General features: G+C 47.1%; 1 protein-coding gene and 1 long non-coding RNA gene across 12 annotated transcripts in view; one reads left to right on the forward strand and one right to left on the reverse strand.

The window, feature by feature from the left end:
- The window catches only part of MEIS2 (Meis homeobox 2), a 174,645-nt gene extending 162,658 nt beyond the window's left edge, over window positions 1-11,987 (reverse strand). For 4 of the 9 annotated variants that reach the window (XM_055810767.1, XM_055810756.1, XM_055810803.1 and 1 more), the window contains exons 1-6: window positions 11,309-11,987; window positions 10,051-10,283; window positions 8,319-8,460; window positions 7,690-7,740; window positions 6,877-6,927; window positions 5,843-5,992 (exon numbers count right to left, since the gene is read on the reverse strand). In XM_055810767.1, coding sequence (XP_055666742.1) covers window positions 5,843-5,992; window positions 6,877-6,927; window positions 7,690-7,740; window positions 8,319-8,460; window positions 10,051-10,283; window positions 11,309-11,320 — 639 coding nt within the window. In that variant the 5' untranslated portion in view covers window positions 11,321-11,987. Of the gene's footprint in view, window positions 1-5,842; window positions 5,993-6,876; window positions 6,928-7,689; window positions 7,741-8,318; window positions 8,461-10,050; window positions 10,284-10,857; window positions 10,891-11,160; window positions 11,253-11,308 lie in introns of those variants that run through there. The other 5 variants (XM_055810761.1, XM_055810812.1, XM_055810794.1 and 2 more) reach the window with 3 other exon arrangements.
- Window positions 11,988-12,539: 552 nt separating this feature from the next.
- Window positions 12,540-20,753, forward strand: LOC114011375 (uncharacterized). 3 transcript variants are annotated; one of them, XR_008748148.1, is made up of 3 exons: window positions 12,540-14,410; window positions 14,892-15,059; window positions 15,897-20,753. It is a non-coding gene; the product is annotated as an uncharacterized LOC114011375 (long non-coding RNA). The 3 variants fall into 3 exon arrangements; XR_003553235.2 differs by having other exon boundaries at window positions 12,540-15,059; window positions 15,897-16,416; window positions 18,374-18,806; XR_008748147.1 differs by having other exon boundaries at window positions 12,540-15,059.
- Window positions 20,754-24,561: the final 3,808 nt, after the last annotated feature.

Raw genomic sequence — 24,561 nt, forward strand, 5'->3', positions numbered from 1 at the left:
GTTCTTACTTTGTATGCCTAGAATTTTCACTGGGCAGTCTGGCTAATTTTTTGTGAGTGTATATAGTCCCGCTAGGGCTGATTCTGATCTCACACTGCTTTTTATGGTGATATTAAAGACTCAATTAACCATAAGGAATTTGCTTCTTATTTATAACTGGGAAGTAAAATCAATCAGGCCAGCTGATACCCATGTGAGCAAGCTGAGCAGGATTTGGCTCACAGACATTAACTGAAGTTTTAAGTATAGAACTGTGACAGGATCAGGCCCTTACCTCTACCACATGGAAATGGACAAAATCATTGATCTTGCAGGATCAAATAAAACACAACTTACTTCCATAAAAGAAACTACAATGGCTATAGAGCTCATTCTCTGTGAAGATGATTGGACTCAAAGGTCTGGAGGTTGCTCTGGTAAATTAATTTTGCAAACACAAAACTAAACTGAACTACTGATACAGATGGCATTTCCCACCCCCCACCCCCTCCCAAACATAAGCCAAACCCTGCTCACCTTGTTCTTACAAGTAACACCTGTGAAAACAGTGGAACGACTGATGTGATTGATACCACAGAAATCTGTGTCTAGGTACCACCATATATAAAAAGATGCCAGACATAGAAACCTATGCACATACATGCACATGTGTTTCTGTGTGTGCATCTGTGTCTGTCTAAGTTTTGTACGTATAAGGTTCAGGATGGTATCTTAGAGACTGTTGTGGAGTGCAGTAATAATAAACTTACTGTGTAAAGAAACATTCAATGAGTAAATGAGCCATGAAAAACTCCAATTTGACATATGTGTGTTTTCTAAAAAAGACCTCTCCTGATATTGCTAAGGTTTATTTTCTTACAGATGCATATTTAGTACGATAACTTTTTTGTATCAGAATTACACAATTTAAACAAAACACAGGCATTGTGGCATTCCAGATATTTGAGTGAGTATGTATATATGTATGTACAACTTTAATTCTTGTCCCTTGATTTTGGATTTGAGGAAAGAATCAGTTGGGATTTTTGATGCTTCTAGAACGTGGCAACGTTCTGAAAAGCTGCGTGCTTTGTATTTTCCAATTAAGATTGAAATCAGACATGTTATCCACCTGTCAGCAAGGAACTAAAACCTGAAAAATCAAGGGGTTGTTGTTTTTTTTAATTGTCCTTCTATGTCATTCTGTGTGGCTACACTTCAGCTAGACTGATAGACAACTCAAACTAAAGAGGGAACACCGGTGTCAAATAGGTAGCAAAATACATTATTGGTTCAGTTTGAGAGAGCCCAGTTTAAAATTCAAACACTCAGATTTGAGCTGTAGATTACCTTAGACAGCAGAGTACCTTACCCACCAAAAAGAGAAAATACACAATGTGCTCTACAGTCTTGAAAAGTTCCTGATGCTCCTTGCCCCTTTACAAAACACAGGGCCTAAGTCGTCAGCCACATACCAAGAAATTTGGTAATTAAAGAGAAAAAGTTGCCTTATTATTGTTGCAGTTAGCTACTTATTTCCCCTTCTGACACACTACAAACAGGCAGGGCACCTCTGGGGTCTGATCCTGCATTTCTGGCATACTCAAAACTCCCACTGAAGTCTGTCAAAGTGTGGTGTACCTGGAGACCGCAGCATCAGGCCCCAATTACTTCCTCATTACTTGGTGAAATCTTACCTAAAGATTTAATTATATAACTGGAACAGATCTGTATTACCCTATTTTTATTTCTTTCTCATCTGCAAGATGACAAGAATTTTCACAGACCATTCTTCAAGCAGAAATATTAAAGAAATGTAAAATGTCTGGATGTCCAAAAGTACAGAATGAAAGTATCCTCTCACTGGAGAGCTGAAAGGTTTAATACTCAGACTAATATTTCTCTTCTACAGCTGAGGCATCGGATTTCTAATCTGTCAACAGTTCTTTTATAAAAAAGAGATGTATGTATCTTTCCATCCATTTTTAATTGTATTTTATAAATGATGATCTGTATATTATTACCTCTGAGCTGCAAATTGACTAGAACATATAAACAAGTATCAAAAAGACTGAGGCCTTGATCCTGCTCCCGTGACAGCCAGTGGAAGGACAGCCATAAATTTCTATGGGAGAATTACTAGGCTTCAAAGTAGGTTTGTGCTAAAGGAAAAATTGTGTGGCACCAGGTGAAGCCAGGTACGTAAGAAATGTAATTAAAGTGCAAAAATTTTATCATATGCTTGAAAAAGTTTAAAAATCTCCAAATTTTACAAGCAGTAGGTTTTCCAGATTTGAATAGCTTGAAGGGGGGAGGGAGAAGGATTTGTTGGCAATCTCCATAGATATTTTCGACTGAACACAGAATGCAGGATAGGGCCCACAATGTTCCACAATGTTTATATTGAACAATAATAAATTGTCTGTGCTGGGAAACTCAATTTGAACTGCAGCTGGAAAGGTTTCTTTCCTCCTTTCTTCGCCCCCCACCCCCAACTGATCTGGTTCAGCCAGGGCATAGCCGTAATTACCTTCTTTCCATCTACAGCTAATACCTTAGAGCAATAAAAAAATATGAGGGTGTTAAAAATTCAAACACTAATTATGGGCTGTTATATTTACTAAACACAGTAGAGTAATAACAAAAGTTTCAGCTTCTTGTGGCCAGTGCTGCACTATTTGATGTACCAAGTCCCTGGACCCTTTACACTTACTGTATTACATAACAGTTAATAGCACACTAAAATAAAATTCGATAAACACATTTATTACCAAACGCATAGAGCACAACCACTTACAGCTGTCTCCTTTTTCCAGCACAGGTATATCTCTGAAGAGTTCATTCCTTTGTTGATTTTGGTTTTGGTTTCCAGTTAAGGTATATAAATAGGAGAGCAGTAGATTTTGGAAAGGGAAGGATGCACTATCTGAGCACCCCATTTAAAGTCTTATGGTAAATTAGCCAAACCTACAATCCCTTCTGTTACTTTCCCTTATGCCTGTTTTTGGGTCTAGCAAAGGAATCAAGCTGCGAGCTGCCTTAGTTCCTAGTTCAGCACTGCCACTGTCACCGCTAACCACCCCTCGCACTCACATTAAACACACACAGTGTAGTTTTATACCACCTAATAAGAATAGAGGTGTATGGATTTTTGGGGTGTCAAACAGCTGTCACAAACTGTCACCTCCACAAGAGAAACCTTGGCACACAACAAATTATCCTGCACTTCTTTTTGGCTATCATTATTCATAGCCAATCAGTTGAAATGTTCCTAGTATTTCATGTGCAAATAAAACCATGAGGGGAAGACCCGTGGATCAGAATAGTGGGCCAATACATAAAACAGAGGAAACAACATGCTGTCTCTGTCCTTCTGAAGTGGCTCATCATCACCCCTGCACCAACTTTCACCAAATGAGATCTAGCCTGAGGCTATATATTAAATATGCATATCAAAGCAAATGAAAAAATAAACCTGGAGAGTCAAGTTGGACAAATTTGCATGCTTGAACTGCTACGTTTTCAGGTAGATGCTACCAAATGATAGCTCATTTTTTTATAGTCTCGCATGTTTATATTAGCCATTTTTTAAAGCTTTTTCTTCTTTATGAATAGAAGAGGATTTCTTCCTGCTGGAACCTTGTACAGTGCAAATATAAACGTGTACACACAGAGTAATTCGACTAAGCTATAAAAAAGTGTTAAAGTTTTGTTGGGAAAACAAGCTAATATATAAAAAAAAATCCAATAAGGAGACACATTTCCCAAAACGCATGAATAAAATGTAACTATGTGATACAACTCTTCATTTCCCAGTTGGTGTTCTGGTTGCACAAATTATTGCTTCCTTTCAAAACAAATAGCAGGGGGCTAAAGTAAAAATGTTATAGCTCAAATCTCCAGGAAATAAAAGGCTTTAAATTATAATACCCAATGAAGTGGTAAACCCTAATGGGTGCAAGATAAATGGGTTGTCATATTTATTTGAGTTCATTTTTTGGGCCACAAAAGCAAGAGGAGATTCTTCTTATGGAAGATAATAGTTATCAAATTATCAAAATGCTAACCCCCTCTACCCCTGTCCTATCATTGTGTGTGAATTTAAATATTATAATGGAGCACTGCAAATTGGCTTGAGCATTCGCCATCTGCCAGAACCCTAAACAGGCTAGTTTATCTAATCTCTTCAATATAAACATAAGCATGCTCCATTTCTACACTTCCACTTGAAACACACTCTTGTAAAGAAACTGTGCTGAAGAAACATGTACTTTTTTTTTTTTTCTGTTGCTCTGAATTATGCACAATGACCCTCTATCTTTCAGGTTGACACTCATTTCAGTTTCTTTTCTAGCACTCTCCCAGAATAGTTATGCACGTGAATTTAGGGTTGTAAAATGCCATAAACCAAATATTTTTGAAATAATATCATGCCTCATGTAGTTTATTATCTACGTGCGAGATAGCTGATAAGCAGAGAAACTTTCAGGAACCTCTGCATGCATATTTTTTTTTCCTCTCAAAATAATAGATTTAAAATGTAACACATCGCAAAAACCTTGTCCTGCAATGTTTACCGAATACAAATGAGAAAATGAAAGCTAAGGCTTGGGTCCAAAAATATTTCCCGGGCTCTGTAACTAAGCAGTGCCAGAATGGGGGCATTTAGAAGAATTTATTATTATTTTATCTCCCAATTCAGCTTCAGTCCAGGTCTAATGTAATTATCAAATACACACACAAACAACATGTTTTCAAAGGAAACAAAAGCTCCTAGAAAGCTCATTCTCCCTGGGCTTAGAGCTACTCTTCTTAACACACTGGGAAATAAAGGCAGGCGCCTGTGCAGAAAGCATGGTTAACTTCACACCGGGTGTTAAATTAATATTTCAACCGCTAAAATATTAGACTGTATCATTTAGATTATGAGTTCAATTGAATCTAAAACTGTGTAAACCCCTTTTCCCCCCAGGGATGCGTTCCTATAAATAAACTAGAGTTCACACCCACTCTTTTTAACCAGAGCTATTCCTTCCCTTTTCTGTGGTACCAGCTGCAATCTTTCCCTTCACATCCCGAAGTCTCTCCGCATCTACATCTTTTGAAGGATCACAAGAGCCGCTCCAAAACCCGGAAAAACAAAGGCACTCTCCTTACCACGCACACCAACGTTCAGTCCTACACACATAACACTAATTTACCAACTCCTCAAGTGTTAAAATCAACCGCTAACCTACGGTTACTCAATCATCATTCTCTCCAGCTTTCTGTAATACATTGTTAATAATTGCTTCATCAAGGTTACTGTCTTTTATTATGAAGATGCTTCAGGCGTTTGGCAATAAGTCCATATTCTGACAATAAGTTGCTATAAAGCACAAGCATTGGAAACTCTAATGTGCTAACCCCTTTTTTTTAATGCAATGTAGTATTGCCAATAATTCTCATCACTTGTCATCTCCACGAGAGGGGAGGGGGGAGCAAATCAGCAAACTTTCTCCCTAACTTTCTTGTCTCTGTTTCCTTACACTGCTGCACTGATTACAGAGTTAGCAAAGGGGAAGAGAAAGCACCGATCCCCACACCAAAAACGACAGTGTGCTACCCCTCCAAGCCGCCCAGACCAGGAAACTTTACAAACCATTGCAAACTCGCTGCTTTACAGATGGAATCAGAAGGAATCTTTTGCATTTTTACAACTTTACAAAGCGAGAGGGAAGAAAGGAGGATCCTAGCTTGCAAGAGGTTAAAGTAGTAATAATACTACTAGTAGACAACAGCAGCAAAACAATGAAATCTGGGACAGGTCCTCTAAGCAGGTTAAAGTCTTAAGAAGTGCCATAAAGAAAGCAGAAGAACTTACATGATCGGCTAGATTTGTGGAAGATCCTGAGAGTTCTTCATGGTCTGATTTGGAGCTGCCATCCCTTTCATCAATAACGAGGTCTATTGGCATTTTTCCTTTCAAACAACTAATGTACCGATGGCAGAAGTTATCGCACAATTCATGAACCTGAAAACAGTAACAATGATAGTATCAATAATGGCAAAATATCGGATTGCAACTTTTTTTTTTGGTAGCAAGAACAACCCTCTGATCTTCTCCACAAGTAACTCTAATTAAGGGGCACAATAGTTGAAGGCAAGGAAACAATAGAGAAATTGTTGCAGCACATATTATTCTCTAGAGACTTGCCGCAGCAACAAGTTAGAGAGATAGATAGTGGGCTCAGTCTGGTGTGCAGAGGAAAATCCGATTTGATGATAACATCAGAACGCTGGGAGCTGGACCCAAGCGGTATCGCTGGAGCATACACAGCCCAGACAGGTACAACTAGTCACTCGGGACCGGATCAGTTTAAACCAGGGCTAAAAAAAGGTCTAAGTGGCCGGGAGTGGTAAAACGAAGCTACTCGCTGAGGCTGTGGGAAGAGCCGCTCTCGTCCCAGGGCACAGCCCCCTCCCCACGCCACGCAGGGGCCCCCTGCCTCTCTCAGACATCTAGTGCTTGCTTGGGGTTAATGTGCCTGCCAGAGCTGAGGACAGGCAGGAGTGCTTTCATTTCTCTTTTTGTTCAACATGTTATTTCCGAGCCAGGGAAAGAGCTTCTACTGAGGGAAGGGGTAAGAAGGATGAAAGGGGTTTAATAATATTAAATATTGAAATTACGCAGGGGAAAAAAAAAAAAAAAAAAAAAAAAAGCCGGGCTGGGCTGGGCATGGCTGTCGAGTGTCATATGTTCTGATGGCACAGGTTACGGTATCACACTGTGTTTCCCCTGTCTCCTCTGGCCATGTTTACAAATCAGCCCAAACAGTCAAGGGGGGGGGGGGGGGGGGGCGCAGAGGGGCCCAGGGAGGGAACGGCTTGCCCCCCGCCCACCTCTGAGCCTCTTACCTTTTCTAATTCCAAAAGGTGAAACCTTAGTACTTGTATTGCTTGAATCATCTGCAAGAAAGTTTTGAGCAAGGGGTTAGGTGGGAGACAGGCGCAGGGGAGCTGCGCAGAGCTGCGAGCCCGAGCGGGCCAGGGGGAGAAAGGGACTGTCAAGGCGCGTAGCCATTACCCAGGATTTTAGCTCATTGGTCACGCTTGAACAATTTTGATCAACTTTAACCTAAGCGCTCGATTTTTATCATATTTATTACAGGAGCGGTGATTAGTGCTTTATTACCGCGATCTTGGAGAAACCCTCTTCCCCCTCTCCTGGCTCCCTCTCAGCACCCCGGCCCTCACCCCTGAGGGTCCGCAGAGGAGTCAAACACACGCTCCCACCCACCCCCTCACCCGCAGGAGAAGGGGGGGGGGGGGGGATGAATAATTTGGCATCTTTACAAGCGGATTTAGGCACTTTGAATATTGAAATCGTTCACATTAGCAAAAGAATTAGTTAGAAATCTCCAGCTCTCTCTTCTTAAGCAGTTATTTCCCTCACTTTAGCTTCCCGTGGCTTTCAAACACAGCTTTGCAATGCACTGGGGCTGGCGGGTCTGCCCTGGCTCACTTTAAAAGTGCAGCTCTTTGAAGCCTCTCGCCGGTGGCTCCCAGCTCCCGGCTCCCCCTGCCCAGCCCGCGCAGCCAGGGAGCCTGGGCCGGCAGCCGCCCGCCCCGCCGGCCCGGGCGGCGGAGGGCGCTTGCCGGCAGCCGGCGGTGGGGTCGGGGTCGGGTAGGGCGGGAGGGGAGCGGGGCAGAAGGGCCAGCAGGCCTTACCAAATTGTCCAACTCTGGATTTGAAGAAAAAAGTGGTTTTTCAGCGCGGACCTGCAGGAAAAAGGAATAGCGGCGTGAACTACAGCTTCCCTCCTCAGCCCTGTAACCGAATCACTCGAAGGGAATAATAATAATAATAATAATAATAATAATAATAATAATAATAATCCCCCCCTGTGACCAAACGAGCCGGTGCAGGCCAGGCCCGAACCGGGCTGGGCACCCCGGAACCTCCTGCGCTGCGCGCAGGGGCCCGCTCCGCCGCCGCCCGCCCCGCCGCAGCAGCCCGGCGCCCGGATCCCCGGCCTCTCCCCGCGCCCGCTGCCTCCCGAACTCGGCCGCAGCCACATCTCCCTCGCGGTCGGGCGGGCGGGCGCGGGCCGGGGCTCCCAGCCCGGCAGCGCGGAGGGGCTCCCGGCGGAGGAGGGTCGGGGCCGGCCGGGCCGCCAACGCGCACCCACGCCGCCCCCTCCCGCCCCCCCGGCGCGGCCGAAGAGGGGGCGCGGGGGGGGGAGGGTGCGGGGGGGGGGGGGGCTGCCCCCTGAGAGCGGCCGGCCGTGCGGGTCGGGGAGCTGGGGAGGTGGCGGGAGCGCTGGGAAGGGCTGGGGGCGGGGGGAGAGGTGCCGGACCTGTTTGGCGAAGACGGCGATGTCCTCGTTGAAGGAGTCGGAGGAGCAGACGTCCCCGCCGGCCACGCCGGGCTCCCGGGGCGTGCAGGTCGCCAGCTCACACTTCTCAAAGACCAGAGCTAAGAGGGGGAACAACGGGTGCCTACCGGGCAGTGGCACACAAAGAGAGGGGAGGGGGTGGGGGAGAGGGGGAAAGAAGAGCTCTAGTCAACAAGTATTTATTTTTTTTAAAATGCACGGACACACGGACACACGGACACAGCCACGCTCTGCAGCCACGCAGTATTGCTTCGGGCAGAGCAGGGGAGCGCAACGTTTTGAAACAAAAACGCTGGGTTTGGTGGTGGCAGTGTGGTTTGGGGTTGGGGTTTTTTCCCCCTTTTTGAAATTGCCATGTCCGAGCCACATCCCCCGTGCGATCCCCACAGATGAGGACAAAAGTGACCTCCCCTCCAAACACATCAGGCACCAAACACGCTCACGCAGGCAGCAGCTCAGCTGGGAATCTTACACTTTTCGCCACAGCTTAAAATAACGCGAAACCTGGAAGATCCCATCCCTACCCTCCAGCTATGACCTAAAATGAGAAGCACGGCTAGGCAAACTGCAAACTACTTAATACGTAATTTTATTTTTCAAGGGGCCTGCTAACAAAAATGTGGTGAAGTTTCCTGGCTTAGGAAGCACACCCAAGTAAAATACCAGCTGTCCAGATAAGTGAGCTGGGGAGGGGGTGGAGGGAGGGAGCACTTCGCGAAATATTTTCCCATAGTTGGTGTAGTCAGGAAAAAAAATATTTTATCTGCGTGCTAAGTAGTAAGCATGCATTTGCCTCTTCTCCCTTTTGGTGCCTGCTCAAGGCCCCACACTCTGTCATAGATGTTACTGTCTCTCCTTTTAGGATCATGTAGTATTTTTTCTAAAAGTCACTGAAGGGAATCTGTGTCATCCCCCCCCCCAAGCTATGCCCTGGCACAGCCTTGAGTTCTGCTGGGTACGTGTTCCTTTTCTCTCATGTTCTTCCTTTTTTAAAAAGAAAACTCAACTCATTGCCCCCAATGCATCCGAATCCCTTTTATTCTTACTACCATCCGCGATGTGAATAGCTCTTTATTTACAGTGTTGGAAGAGTGTTATTATGGCACGAAGGAGAACACCAGAACAACACTTCTCCAACTAAAATCCAGAGCAATGAGAGCCGCCTCGCCTGCCTGAACTCCTAACTGGGGCCTTTCCGAGAAAGACAAAAAACCCACGGGGGGGGGGGGGGGGGGGGGGAGAAAAAAAAAAAAGGGTGGGGGTGGGGGGGGAGGAAAAGGAAAAAATAGAAAAGGAGAAAAGAAAGGCAAGGCACCACCGGCTCCCCCCAGCCCAGCCTCTCTCCCCGAGAGGTCTGTTTTTCCAGGACCCGTTTCCCGCGGGCGCTGGCACCCCAGCTAAGAGTCAGGCTGGGACGGCACTCGCCCTGCAGCCGCCAGCAGTGGCAGTGCCACCGCGCGGGTCTCCCTCCGGAGCGGGCGGCTGGGGGCTCCCGGGCCGCCGCCCTCCCGCCGGGGTTCCCTCCCGCACCGCCCCGCTCCGCTCCGGGGCTCGGCTCGCCGCTGCCGCCGCCCGCCGCCGCGGCCCCGCGGGAGCCCCCGCCGCCCGCCCGCCCCGCTCCTGCCCTCGCCGCTCCGCGGGCACCGGCGCTGCGGAGCCGGGCCATGGCGCCGGGCGGCCCGGCGGCACCTACCCGTAGATCGCATCCTTGTCCCGCTTCAGGGCGTCGTTGACAGCGGAGCCCATGCTGGCCGGCATGACATTGGGGTGCGGGGCGTGGGCGCCGTAGTGCTGTCCGGCGTGGAGCGGCGGCCCATGGTTGAGGTGGTGCACCGGGGGGATCGGCCGGGGGGCGTGGGGGTCCCCGTACATGGACGCCGGCACCCCTACTCCGTCCATCCCGCCGTAGTGGGGCAGCTCATCGTACTGTCAAAAAACGGGCCGGAAGAGAAGAAAGAGAAAGAGGGGAAGAGAGAGAGAGAGAGGAATAAAAAAACAAACAAACAACAACAACAAAAGTCAGAGGAGAGTAAAGCACCCGGACAGACACAAACAGAGCAAAACAAAACAGAAGCAGCCACAACAGAGAGAAATGTGCAAAATGAAATCAACTGGGATCGGGAGCAGAGGCTGGAGAGGCTGAGGGAGGCGTGGGGGTGCGGGGAGAGGTAAAGGGGGAAAGTGTGTGTGCCTGCCTGTGTGTGCGGGGGGAGATGGTCCTCTTCAGCACGGGCAGGAGAAACCCTAACAAGGAAACGGGGATGAAAAGGAAGGAAACGGAGGAAAGAAACTAGAGTTACTCTGCATTAGAAAGGAAGAACACACACACACACAAAAAACCCCAACAAACCAAACCCAACCCAAAAAAAAACCCAAAACAAGCAGAATCAAAAGCAACTATATAAATAAATCAACACTGGGAAGAAGAGAGGAAAGGTAGGGTGCATGGGGGGGGGGGGGGAGAGGGAAGAGATAAAGGGGGAAATAATCTGAAAGTTACCAGAAACATTATTTAGTAGCAATTCCCCTTGTCCTTGTCAAAGCCAGAGACAAAAAAAAAAAAAAAAAAAAGCAGCTATATGTGTATACATATATATACACAGACACACATATGTATTTCTTAGTCTTTGCTAGACAGCGGCAGCAACGGCGGCAGCAGCAGCAGCAGCAGCAAGCTTTCCCCTGTGAAACCCGTGCTACTGAGCAGGCAGAGAGCAGGGAAATCGCGCTGCTGGGGGAAAAGCTAGAGAGGAAAAAAGCGTGGAACAATTGCAGAGAGAGACACACACAGAGAGACACTCACGCGCACACACAAAAAGCTAGTGAATAATTTTTGCTGCTATTTTTTAATAGTGGCCGCCATCATCATCAGCAACAGAGGAGAGCAAATCGGACAGGCCCCTCTTAAGAGAGGATTTATATATAGGTAAGTGTTGGAGATTTAAACCTACCCTTTGCGCCATCAGTCTGCGCTCCAATAAACTCCTGGATGTGTCGTATATTTAATATCCCAGTCCAGCAAAGAAAGTGATTTAGAGTGAAGAAGATTCCTTTTTTTTTTTTTTTTTTTTTTGCAACCCACTTATAGACTTCTCCTGTCCTCCAATATGGGTAAATAATAATAATAACAACAACAATAACAACAACAATAATATATAAAAAAACCAGTCAAGAACCACGATGAGTTTCTGTGTTTTCTTCTTTTTTCTCTCTCTTTCTCTCTTTCCTTTTTCTCTCTCTCTTTTTCCTTTTTTCCTTCTCTACGCAAAAAAAAAAAAAAAAAAAAAAAATTGTCAAGCCCCCAAACTGAAGGTTACGATCGGCCCGTCAGCAACCCACATGTAACCAAACTGTCGTGTCTCATGGCTTTTTGCCACTCCAGCTGTCAATCAAAGCCAGGGAATGTCAAGGTAGTGAATGAATGATGGTTGATGATGATGAAGAAGAGAGGAGGAATCTTTTTAACCCCGGTTTCTTCTTCCAGTAACTCCGCGCTCGGGTTTTGCCTTTTAGGATCGCTATAGGGTTGTTTTGTATTTTTTTTTTTTTAAGTACTGTGAAGGGGGGTGGGGAAAGATGCGAAGAAAAATTGAATAGTTTGCAAAGCCCGGACTTCCCCCTCTCTCCCTTTTTTTTTTTTTTTTTTTCCTCCTCCCGGCAGGTATTTTGTCTCCCTCTCTCCCTCGCTCTCTGAGATGAGTGAGTGTCAGTAAGTGTTGGCAGGTTGGCTGCTGGCTGCCTTATAGAAGAGGCTCAGTTTTGCAGCGCTGATCGGCGGGAGAATGAAGTGACGGAACCCGGAAGTAGTGGTGGCCATAGCCAGTCCTGCAGCGCGGCGGCGGCGGCGGCGGCGGCGGCGGGGAGCGGCGGCGGCGGCGGCGGGGAGCGGCGGCGGCGGGAGCGGGCGCGGCGGCGGGGCGAGGGGCGCGGGGCGCGGGGCGGCGGGGCGCCCCAGCCGGCAGAGCGCCGGTGATGCGCAGCGCGCCGGCAGGGCGGCCGCGGCGCCGCGCGGGGGGAGCCGCGCAGCAGCCCCTGCCCCGAGCGAAGCAACGCGTGTAGGAAGGAGCGAGCGAGCGTGCGAGAGAGAGGGAGGGAGGGAGGGAGCGAGGGAGGGAGGGAGCGAGGGAGGGAGCGAGGGAGGGAGGCAGGGGAGGAAGGACGGGGAGAGTGCGTGTGTGCGAGAGGGGGGAGAGGCAGGGGAAAACTGCAGAGTGCGAGGAGAAAAGTGCGGTAGAAGCCCGGCCCCGGGTTGGTTTGCGCTAGGTTATTTTAGCGACAGAATACCTTCCGATTAACCGCGACGTTTAGCGGCTGATTGATGCGCTGAATTGTTAGTTTAAATCGCCGGCTATCGCTGCTGCCGCGAACGGGGTACGCGAGTCCGGGGGCATGGAGAGCCGCGGTGCGCGGGGGGGCCGCGCAAAGTTGATCCTGCCCGGGAAGCCAGCCTGCTCCGCCGGCCGCCCGCGCCCTACGCTGCAAGCGTGGTCTCTTTCCTCTGACAATTCATTGTGCTTTTCTAAAAATTAATTTTCCAGGGCATGAAGAGAACGCCTCGTTCGAGCCGTGTTTGGCACCGCTCTTCATTAAGTGATCGCCGCTATCAAGCACGCTGTGGATGTCTTGGGGGAGAGGCGGGGGGGAAGAGGGGGGAAATCCCTTTTAGTTTTGCGATTAGGCTGCCAGGGCTTTGAAAAGGGCTTAAAAACAAAGTCATGCTCAGCCTTTTGTAGGAGAGATCCAGATGTTACGTAGATTTTTGTTTGCATGTTCATTTCGAGCGGATCTGGCGGTGAGCGCTGTATTTACGTGTGTATGTGGCTGGACTTTGCCGTATATCGACGTTGCGCTTGTGGAATGTATGCTGAAGTATTAGCTCGGTAATGCCTTCTAATGGTAGTGCTAATTACCGTGGGGTTATTTAGCAAATTAAGTGAGATGATGCACCCCCCACCCTTGAGCACCAAATGAACTTTTCCAAACACACACCACGCGCGCGCACACACGCGCGCGCACTCGCGCGCGCACACGCACACACTCACACACACACACTCACACATACACTCACACACACTCACACACACGCACGCGTTAATTTTGGTGTGTTTCTCTCGCCCAATCGCTCCGTCGGAGCCGCAGCATGCCTTACCTCAGAGCAGTCAATTACCAAAGCTACCCGGGATCATCAATCATGGGGGATGCTTGAAGTTTAGGGGAGGAGCGATGGTCAAACTATCGATTGCTGCAGTTTTGTCCTCCCCAACCCCCCACCCTCGTTCACGGTCCCCTGCACATAAAATCTAAAACAGACTATCCCGTTAATAGTGGGATTTATCAATGATTATGTACCCGGTTGTGAATGTGGCCTTATACATAGATGGCTTTGAAAAAAACACGGCAGAAAAATTTTTTTTTTTTTCAGTTAGAGTTTGGTTTGGTTTGCTTTTTGTGATGATGACGAGAACTTTAAGGGTATTTTTTTTTCCCTAAACTTTAAGAAAATTACTCAAGGGGTAGTTGTAGATATTTGGCCTGATTTTAATAGGCGTAGGGAATGAGCTCCAGAGGTCAATAAACCCCTCCAAAATGATGAATGATTGAGTACCTGTGATGATGATAGTGATTACCGGAGCAATTAAACAGTTTGATTAAATGAGCCATCATAACAATGATGTCTGCGGGAAATCAGCCCTCACATATAAAGAAAGATAGTGTGGAGGGCTGACAAACGCCAGTGGGCATTCCTGCGTGTTCCGATAGCGCCGAGCCCTGCAGAGCAGGGCTGTGTTTACAAATACGGGGGGAATATGGAGAAAAGTCCCTCTCTTACTTTTAGCCAGAGTTGCACCCTGCTTAAAACCCTCCAGAAGCCGGAGACCAGACCCGGGTTGTTTTTGTGGGTTTTTTGTTTTGGTTTGTTTTTTGGGTTGGTTGTGGGGGTTTTCTTGGTTTTTTTTTTTTTTTTTTTTCCTAGAGGATCTCCTCCAAGATTAAAGCTAGTCCTAAGAGCAACCGAATTGCTGTGACTGACTTTCACGGGACTGTAAAGAGAGGTGAGTAAAAAAGCCCTTAGTATGTAGATCTCTTTCAAGCAGTGGTTAAGTCGATTCATTTCGCAGGGAAAAAGCCAGTCTTCTTGTGCAGTATTTTATACTCTGTCGTATAAATCGGTAACGTAATTCAAGATATTCATGGTAATGAATGCTTGGCTAATCCTTTGGGTGCGCGGAGACCTACAGAGCAGTAGGTTATGCAAATCCTTTCCTACTTTTACAGCTGTAGTTTTCTAACAGATTTTTTAAGAGATCTAGTAATCGGTGAATGTTATCTGGTTGGGTTTTTTTTCCTCCCGCGCCCCCCCCCCCCCCCCCAAAGATGCCAGATTTCTAAACTTGCGTGGAATCATTTGATTGTGATACAGCCAGCTTAGAGGACGGGGTTTAAATATTTGTAGCTTCCAAACTTATTTTTCAACCGAGGCTGTGCAAACCCAGAGCCTTGCCTCTTGAGATATACAAGTGTGTCTCATTTCAGATAGTTTCGGTATCACCAAAGAAGAGGTCTTTTCTGGTAATGTGGCCGCGCAAAAGTAATCTAGCTCCGTTGAAGGCTCCATGTATTTGTTCAGACCTCAAGCTGTGGGAGAAGTTCATCAGTTTTCTTCTTAAAAAGAAGTTTTTAGATTACTTGGTTCCCATAGAAGTAAGCGCTTCATTGCTTAGAATTATAATTTTAGACTTGATTTTTTTTCCTCCTAATTCTGTTTTCCACAGAAGTCCCTGTAAATCTCGGTTCTCTTGACTAAGAAATTGTTAGAAAGCAATCTAAAATCAAAGTTGCAAAAAAAAGCAGCCCAAGATTTTTGCAGTGTTCAATGCTGCTCCTTTCACTTCTTTTTTTTTTTTTTCCCTTCCCCCCCCCCCCCCCCCAATTAACCCCCTGCGTTGGCTTGTCCTGTTATGCATGTGTGTAATCTGGGACAGGGACCAACTTTTAAAAATTATTTTAACTTGATGGAAAGTAAGAGTTCATATGGTAAATTAAGGGCTTTCATGTTCCTCTTGTGTCTTTTTTTCCCCGTGAAAAGAGTTGAAGCCTTTTTCCTCTTTACTATCCCAGTGGATTAAAGCACACAGAGAACATGGTTTATAAAGCACTACAGTTTAGCCATGAAGAAGGAATCTCAATTTAGCGTCCTTAAGTGAAAGTACTCAGCTATTAACAAAGATGTTGTGGGGAACTTGGAGGAAAATGGGATACGTGCGTGCAGGGCGTGGGGGTTTCCACATTCTTAGGTCCATTTTTATTTACTTCCCTCCCCCCCCCCCCCCCCCCCCCCGCCCTGTCTGGTGACATATTTCTTTTAAAACACAGTAATTCGAGAAAATTAAATTGGCTAATTTCCATTTCTCGTGCATCACTTTCACAGCGAACGCTGTTTCCAGGAAAAGTGTGAGAGACGAGTCGGTGGGGTGTATGTGTTTGGGCTTTGGGGGGGAGGCGGAGGGCTGGGGTTTTTTTGGGTTTTTTTTTTTGTAGATCGGCTCAAAAGTCCAAAGAGAAATGAGGTGTCCGGTATGGAAGTGCATCTCAGTCAACAGCCAGCTCCTTTTGCCGAGGCTGGAAATGGTTTTAACAGGCGGTAAAATTTCATCTTGTGGTGTCAAATTGGGGTCAGTTTGGGGTTAGCGCTCTCAGTGTCCGAGCAGGAGCTGTCCAGCTGTGTGGGGATTCATTAAAGGCAAAAGATCCGTTTCAAGAAAAACAATACAAAGACAATCAGAGGGCTAAAGATCCTCTTCAAATCGCATTTTACAAGTGCACCAGAACAAATATGGACGCTGAAACCTATTCCCTTCAAACTCCCAAATCGGCTTCTTAGCCCTTGGAGGGAGTGAGAGAGAAAATCCTCTAAAACTTAAGAAGAGTCTGTTTTCAATCAGCCTTTCCGAAGTGTGGTATCTCAGTCCTTTGCTGGCTTTGAGACATGCCTCTCTCGCTCGCTCGCTCTCTCTCTCTCTTTTTTTCCACAGCCTTGCAAAAGCGGATGGCACAACAGGTAATATTTCAGATTTCAAGAATATATCCCACCGGGCATCTCAAACCACTGTTTCGTATGCGCGGGTGCGCCTAGCGCAAGATTTAATGCAAACAGAAAGTTTTTTGGGGAAACAAGCCATGCTTGCACGAAATCCTATTGGACCCCTTCGGAAATTTTCTGCACTCCATGTAGGCGATGCTCCGGTCTGATAGGTAATTTAGGCTAGATTTACTTTACGGTTCCTGGTGTTTGTGGAAAGCACCTATTGCTAATCTGGTTTATTAAATTCGCGTGGTTTAAATCCTCTTAGCGTCCCTACATCTGTTAGAACAATTGACGCCTTGCTACAGGGACAAATAACTCGAACCTTAATCTTGTTTGTAACTTTATTCAATGTTTGTTTGTTTGTGCGCTGAGTTCAAGTATTTTTGGATGATGCCATTGTGTTCGGAAGGACACAGGCGACATTTGCAGGCAGAACTCCCCGTGGACGGGCTAAGGATATCGCAGAGCCGGATGACAAATTTTTCATATTTGAATTGGCATTTTATCTCGACCTATCGTTCTAGGAAGTGTGTCGTACTTAATGAAGAAAGCAATCTGCCTGTTAAAATGTGGTCGCGGGATTACATCACTATGACCCCGTAGTGAAATCCACGGGAATTTTTCTTTTTGTTTGGCTCGCAAGGCGAAGCGTGGGGTGTAAATAGTACCTTTTCCTTTTCATAATCAGGATTATGCCACAGTTCAAACTCTTACCCCCGGAATCGCTCTTTACCAGCCTTTCCTTTGCCTTTACGGTTGGCTCTTACAACTTGAGTCACTTTTTATTCGTCTCAGCCCAGTTTGATTCGCCTCTGACTCCCCGCAGGTGCAGGACTCTGGAGGTCCCATCCCGGGTGCCCCTGTGAAATCACGCACATTTTAGCTGCTGCCGATCCCTGGGTTCATGTAGCTCCTCGCCCTGAGCCGCCCGCCTGCCAATAGCGTACCTCGCTTCTCAGCGATCTATTATTTTGCGAAGATCTTTCCAGTCCGGAAAGTCAATGGTAGCCCATCACGGTGAACTTTTCTTGACCTCGGCTGCGGTATGACTGAGATCTTTGGGAGCTGGATTAGGAAGAGGCTCATTTACCTACCTGTTAACTTCCCTTTTGAATCCCTTTCTTTCACACACACACACGCCTTTTTTTTTTTTTTTTTTTTTTTTAGGGGAAAAAAACCCAAAACCAACCCAACAAACCCCCCGCGAAGCAAGAGCGACCCGGGGTCTTCCTCCCCGCCGGGCGCCCCTTGTCCCCGCCCCGGGCGCTGGCGGGACGCGCCCCCGCCGCCGGGCCGCACGGCCGTGCCATCGGCAGCGCTCTAGCGCTACCTGGCGGGGCTCCAGCACCATCCGCCGCGCCGCGCCGCGCAGACCCCGCGGGGCCCGGCCTGTCGGCCCCGCTCCGCGCCTCCGCCCCCGCGGGGCTCCGGGCCTGGGCTGCTGCGCCCCTCCCCCGGCTCCCACCGGGCGGGTCGAGGGGCGAGGGCACGGTGGGAAGGGGCGCGCAGATGCGTTCGTCTGGCGTATCTCACGCGGGCGCGTGTGAAGCGCTCATGTCAGACGAGAGCTTTTTTTTTTTTTTTTTTTTTTAATGTCTTAGGCTGGGAGGTTTGTAAAAGTGAAGACCATAAAGAGCCGACGTGCGTATTTCCATCATAAACCAGAAAGAGAAAAATACCTGTCAGGGCTTCCCACTAACGCCGTGCCGGCTGCTTCACCGGGGTAGTAGTTAAACACCTAGTTTGCATTTGTTCGAAGGAGCCCGAAGCATTAACAAAATCCATCTTTCCAATGTGACATCATAACAAAAAGGACAGTTAGGGCAAACTAAATCGCTTTAGTGCGATATCAGAGCATCCGAGAAGGCACCAAACTCTGCTCGGAGCTTTCTGCTCTCGCTCACTCAAAATATTCCCTTTTGTTCTCCAGCTGCCTACAAAACTCCAGAAGAGGAGCGCTCTCATTTTTACACCGGAGTTCTCGGTCCGGAGAGAACAATATCATCCTACCTCTTTTGAAACGATACGGAGACTCTCGCAACACACAGGCGATCACTCGAAGCACGAATCTCCTTTTTTTTTTTCTTTTTTCTTTTTCTTCTCCCACCCCCCCCCCCCCCCAAGAGTTGCTCGGCCCATTGTTTGAAGTAGGATTCAGCGCGCAGCCCAAGGAGAACAGGGAAAAAAAAATAATCTTAGGAGTCCGGTTTGGTATTGCACAGAGAAAGAGCTGGCTGACAAAATATTATAGCGTGTTTCCTAGAAGTATGTGATGAGAGCCGGCATTGTGTTCCCAAAAGAGAGGTGTTTTTTATCGGTTGGGTTTTGTGTGTGTGTGTGTGTGTCTCCCCCGCCTCCCCCCCCCCAAAGATTGTGATCGCCTTTGTACGTCTTTCTTTTGATCCCACAAAGAGAATGCAATATACATATATGTGTTTGCTCTCCATACAAGAAATGCAAGGGACCGTACAATGGAATATACGGCCGGTTAGTCCTCATAATGCTTAGTTTTGCTGTAATTAATTGAAAACAGTTATTAGGTCGTCATTGGCAATAGCGTAAATAATTGCAGCAGATTTTTACTTAAAATTGACCGGTCACAGAGTGATAGATCGATTCGAGGTATAAAAATGATGTATCAAAACATCAATGTCGATTATTTGAAATATTGTAGTCGAATCTTTTTATTGCTTCATCGGTTAAGTGTCTGAAAGTGCTGTGTTCCAACATATATTTATGTTGTCAATACTGTCAAAACTGTCAGTTTTATTACAGTGGATTTGTAATACATTTCGGATTTGCTCATTTACATAAAATGTCCACCTCAGATACACCTCCTTTTACCCATCTCTGGAAATCTATGTCAGTCTAATAAAAGGATTCAGGAATCATACCTGAAGCAAAAGAAAAAAAAAAAAGAACCGGGGGGGGGGGGGGAGCGGAAAGTGGAGCTATTGCTCCATTAAGTCCAATTTAAACATCCTTTTGGAAAGCTTGGGCTATTTCTAACTTGCCATAAGAGGGAATCCCGCCCCCCCCTCCCCCCCATTTCCTCAGCAGAATTTAAACACTTTTCTACCCTCACACCTAGATTGAACCCTTCAGGAGAACTGAGAAAGTGTACAGGGAGGCAGAGCCGCGCCGCAGCACACCTGGGAGTGCAAAGACCCTCCCGGGGAGAGCGGCAGCCCCCCGAACCGCGCACCCACGCACGGGGGTTTGCGTCCTGCTAGAAAGAAGGAGACAAAAGGAGCAATAAATATGTGTGTGATCCTTTCTTAACGGTTTGAAGCTCAAAGGCAAAACGCGAAGTGGAAGGAGTATTGGGCATTTAATGCCTCCCGTCCCCATTTTATCAGGGTCTGATCCGGTCTGATTATTCGCTTGAACTATAAGCGCTGATTCTTTATTAGCATGGTCTCAGACACCTCTCTAATTTTCTTTGAGAGCCCAGCTCAGGGATGGCAAAGCTAAGGAATGAATAAATACATTTACACACTAAACTCTCTTCGATCGAGCAAACAGTGAAATTAGCCAAGTAACTTCACCCCCCCCCCACCCCCCCCCTTTCGGGAGCATGAGGTTGTTTTTAAGGCGTTGGTAGGATGGAGGTGTGGGTTTTTTTCCTTTTTTCTTTCTTTCTTTTTTTTTTTTTTTTTCCCTCCCCCTTCTAGGGATATGTATGTTTAAAGAGATGCTGAAGAGATTTCTGAGTTCACGGGGAAGAAGGAAAGGTTGGTTTGGGGAACGACAGCGCGCCTGGCAGGTATTTTAATGACCGTCCCTTCCTTTGAACACTTCCCATTTCTTTGCCTCTTTTCATCCGGAATCTCTTCCCCAGACCAAGTATGATTTCTGTTGTAATTCTTGTGTGTGTTTGTGATCCCTTCTGAGGTAAATTGAGAAGTAAGCTGCGCAAAAGGAGGAAATCGCCCCTGGGGTGCTTTGTTTACTTTGGTTTGTAAAATCCTGCTAGGAGATGGTTTCCTCAGTGTGTGGCAAGTGTTTCTTCAAGAAATTCATCAGCCCTTCTACAATTACTTGGAGCTCCGAGGGAAGAGAGCTGCCATCACTTTCTCACATCCCAAGGTGTTGCATGGAGGAGAGAAGAAAAGGCTGGAGCATATAATTATAACGGGGGTGGGGGGTGGGGGTGGGAACGGCGGCTGCAGAAAGCCGTCCCAAGCCTGTACCTGGAAAAGAAAAACCTGCAAGGGTGTATCTGGGAGACGTGTGCCATTTAGAGATGGGGAAAAGTACCCCATCTTGTGCAGTAATTAGTCTGAACAATAAACATAATTGGAATAAAATCAGTTGGAAATTCCTGCGTTTTTAATTACGTTTCATTTTGTGGTAAGCCGTAAAATTATGAATGCCTCTCAATTAAACACTATCCACTTGTAAAGCATTTAACAACAATTATTCCTTAATCAGTTGGAATGTTAGCCACAAATGATGCTGTTAAACATCAAAGGGACGCCTTAGACGTTACCTTTTAGTCATAAGTAAGAGGATTAATTTCTATAATTAGAGGGGATAAATATGTGCATAAATAAATCTAATTTTTTTACACGTTCTCATCCTATCCGGGAGAGGCGAGGATCTCTGACATTGCCTGCACTTCTGGCTCTCCCCCGGCTCAGAGGAGGCGACCCCGGGAGCACGAGGTGAGACCCCCCTGCAGGGAGGCCCGATCCCGCGCGCCGCTCTGCGCACATTCCTCCCCCGCCCCCGGCCGGGGTGCCGGGATCGGGCCCCGCCGGTCCGGCCTGCTGCCCGCCCTCGGCTTTCATTCACGTTCTTTCACGGCACCTGGGGGCTACCTGGCGTTTCGGTTCCCTTGGGGACAATTTGCTGCCCCCAAACGAAGCTCGAGATTTGAGCCGAATACCGCAAATAAAATTAGCATGACCTTGATTACACCCTGTATGAATATCTCATTTACCTAATGACTTTGTGTCACGTATGCAGAGGGTCAATTTCCTTTTAACCTTTCCCATTGCTGCAGTAAGCATTCTTTTATAATCAATGGCTGTTTGAATAATCAATTCACATTTTATGATCCCTGACAAACTCAATATATGTGTGCCTTGTTTCAGCAAAGCAGCCGGCCCTTCTCCGCGCCGTGTTCACGTCCGAAGGGTTCGCGGCGGGGTTTGCCGGCTCCCTGGGGAGCCGCCCCGGGGGCCGCCGCCGCCGGGCTCCACGGGAGCCTGCGGGGCGCTGCGCCGCCAGCTCCGCTCGGCTCCGTCGCCGCTGCGGCTCCGCGCCGGGCCCCGCCGGGCAGCCGTGTCCCCCGGGGGAGCGCCGGGGCACGGCGGCGCCCGCAGCCCCTTCCTCGCGTCGCCCCGGTGCCGGGCGCGCACTTGCACGCCGTTCTCCAGTCGCTCAACGCAGAGCGGGCGGTTTTCGCGCTGCCCCCGCCCCGTCCCGTCCCGCCCGGTCTGGTCTGGTCTCCTTCCTGGGACTGTGCACGCCAAAACCCGGCCGCCCCGGACCGTCCCCCCATTTCTGCGTCGGCCGGGCCAGCCCGCCGGTCCCCGGCTCCGAGGGCGGCCGCCCCACCGCCCGCAGGACTTGCGAGGGGGGCTCGGCGTCCCTGGCCGTGTCGGCGCATGGGAGCCCTTGAATGAATCTTTGCACTGGCCTAAGCGTCCCGCTGCCGTTTGCGGGGCCCCGCTGCCACCGGCCCCCCCTATCACTTCACCCCGCCGCCTCCGAGCTGGGGTTGGGAAACCTGCCCCGGCAGCGCGGCCCCCACGCATGGCTCCAGCGTAGCAGCGTATGCGGGAGGGGAGGGGGTTAGGGGCAGCTGAACTTTGCAAATGTTTTTTCTGTAAGTGGCTCACATTCGCTGTGATCTATGGTGTGAGTCAGGAACTGAGACTTATTGCAACCCTTTTCCCTCTGTTGGATAATTAATGCTGATTCATAGCGGTTTCTACCTACGAATGTGTGTTTCGTTTTTCTCTGCAGGGTCCATGGTTCTTTGGTATGTTGTTATTCCCTGAAAGGTAATTGCACTTGATATTCTCTCGGGGAAGGCTCATTAGCCAAGGGCAGGGTGGCGTTGCCAATCTCGGACTCTTTCAACAATTCAGTGCAAACATTTGCCCCAGAGGTTTTGTACAGCACTCTTGGCTCCCGAAACAGACCTTGGGTACAGCATGTGTGTGTGTGTGTGTGTGTGTGTGTGTGCGTACATATACACATACACTACCCAAGCAGGAAATATTTTAGTTTAAGGGGTTTTAGTTTAACTCCTTACTGTAAGTGGTGGAAGCTACACAAGAAGGTTTGATGTGTTGCCCTGGACTGCAGGACTTCACCCTCCCTATCATCAGAAGATAGCCAGGACGTAATTGTGGATGAAACAGTAGAAAAGGCACCACTTCTCCCACTCCTCTGTATGCACTCCTTTATACTCTCTTAACATTTACAAAATGCATGTTGAAAACACTTTTCCACTTCCCACCATTACAGGCCTACACTTGACTTCTTTCTCACACATGCCTGCTGTCATCTCTTTGGCTCCTTTCACCTCTTCTGCTAAATTAATTAATTCACTAATGCAAGGCCATGAAACTCAGGTATAAGGTAAGTTAGGGAACGTATGTTAGTTAATGCATACTATTTTATGAAGGTGAACCCTCCATGATTGTTCTAATTTTATTTTTTCCCTCTGTTGTTCATCATTTTGAAAATCTTATTCTTTGAGTCTTGGCAGGTTGAGCAGGATGATTCACAGTAACATTGCAGAGAAGTTCCAGTTCTCACAGGAGAAAATGGTCCCTGTAGGACTGATGAAGAGGAAGCAGAGGGACAACATCTAGGCTTAACAAGTTCTTGGACACCACCAGGTTTTCCATGTTAGAATAAAGAAATCTGGGTGTCTGTATTCATGGCGAATTAGATGGTGTATTCTTCCTGGTAGCAGTGTTAAAAGGCAGAGACTGCTCTTAATTCCAAATTACAAACCCTATGTCTAAAGTGTACATCTAACCATCTTACTGTGTTAACATACTTCCACTTACCATATTTTTCCCATCAGTTTACCAATAAACTCCAAAAGCAAAACTCAGCTGTGCTGTATCGCCACTGACTTTCATGTTAGTACATTGGAAAGCAAATTGTCCTACAGCATGTGACTACACAACAAAAATAGGTCCAAAAGACTGTATAAGATGGCATATTACTCGTTTTGCCCTCACTCATCAGGGCTGCCACTCAGTCTATAGGCCTCACCTATTGGGGGACCAAAAGTTCATAGAAAAACACCTCCGTGCTGTGAATGTCTGTCAGCAATGTTTGCCATGCTGACAGCCTTCAATACCCTCAAGCCCAAACCCAAAGCAGAGGGCAGGATTCTGCAAGGTGTTTGGCAGGATGCCAAGTGCCCACGTGCGAAGTCGGAGTACTCGGCTTTCCAGGTCCCACTGATAGTAAATTGGACAATCACCACCCTTGCAGTAAGCCCTCAGCACAAGAAAACATCAGTTCTTTAATTCATACTTTGGTGATTCACAGCCGTGGTTTTTGTTTGACACTTTAAGTATCTTTCATGTCATAGTGGTACATTCTGCTTTTTCAAAAGTGTTTTTCAAAATGAACAGGCTTTTCAGTGATGAAACATGATGAAGTTAATGTACTAATAGATTTAATTTTTAAAGTACATGCTAAATTTAAGACTTGTCTCATGCATTTATAAACCATCACTAATAGTTCTATTGATCAACAACATAAATAGCTCTAGCAGAAGCTTTTCTTTGATGCAGATAAACATAAACAGCATTGAAAAAAACAACACACAAGTGATTGTCCTGTACTCTTACCTTGAGGCTATATTATGATCACAATAAGACATATCTAGGCATGTGTCATACTGGATAATACTGTTTCTTGGGTGTTTGAGGGCACATGACTTTACCTTGGACTTCACAACAGCTGAGACATGCTATTTAAAAGCATGGTCCTGGCATTACTTAAAAAAAGCCCTACTATGCTATATATAATTATTAGCCTATATACGAGATTTTTTAAAAAATTGCTTTACAATAAATACCCAGATCACTTTATTTCTATTATTCATGTGCAAAGCTAAAAATAAACATTGGAAAT

The sequence above is a fragment of the Falco peregrinus genome, chromosome 1 (assembly GCF_023634155.1).
Source record: "Falco peregrinus isolate bFalPer1 chromosome 1, bFalPer1.pri, whole genome shotgun sequence".
NCBI classification, from domain to species: Eukaryota; Metazoa; Chordata; class Aves; order Falconiformes; family Falconidae; genus Falco; species Falco peregrinus.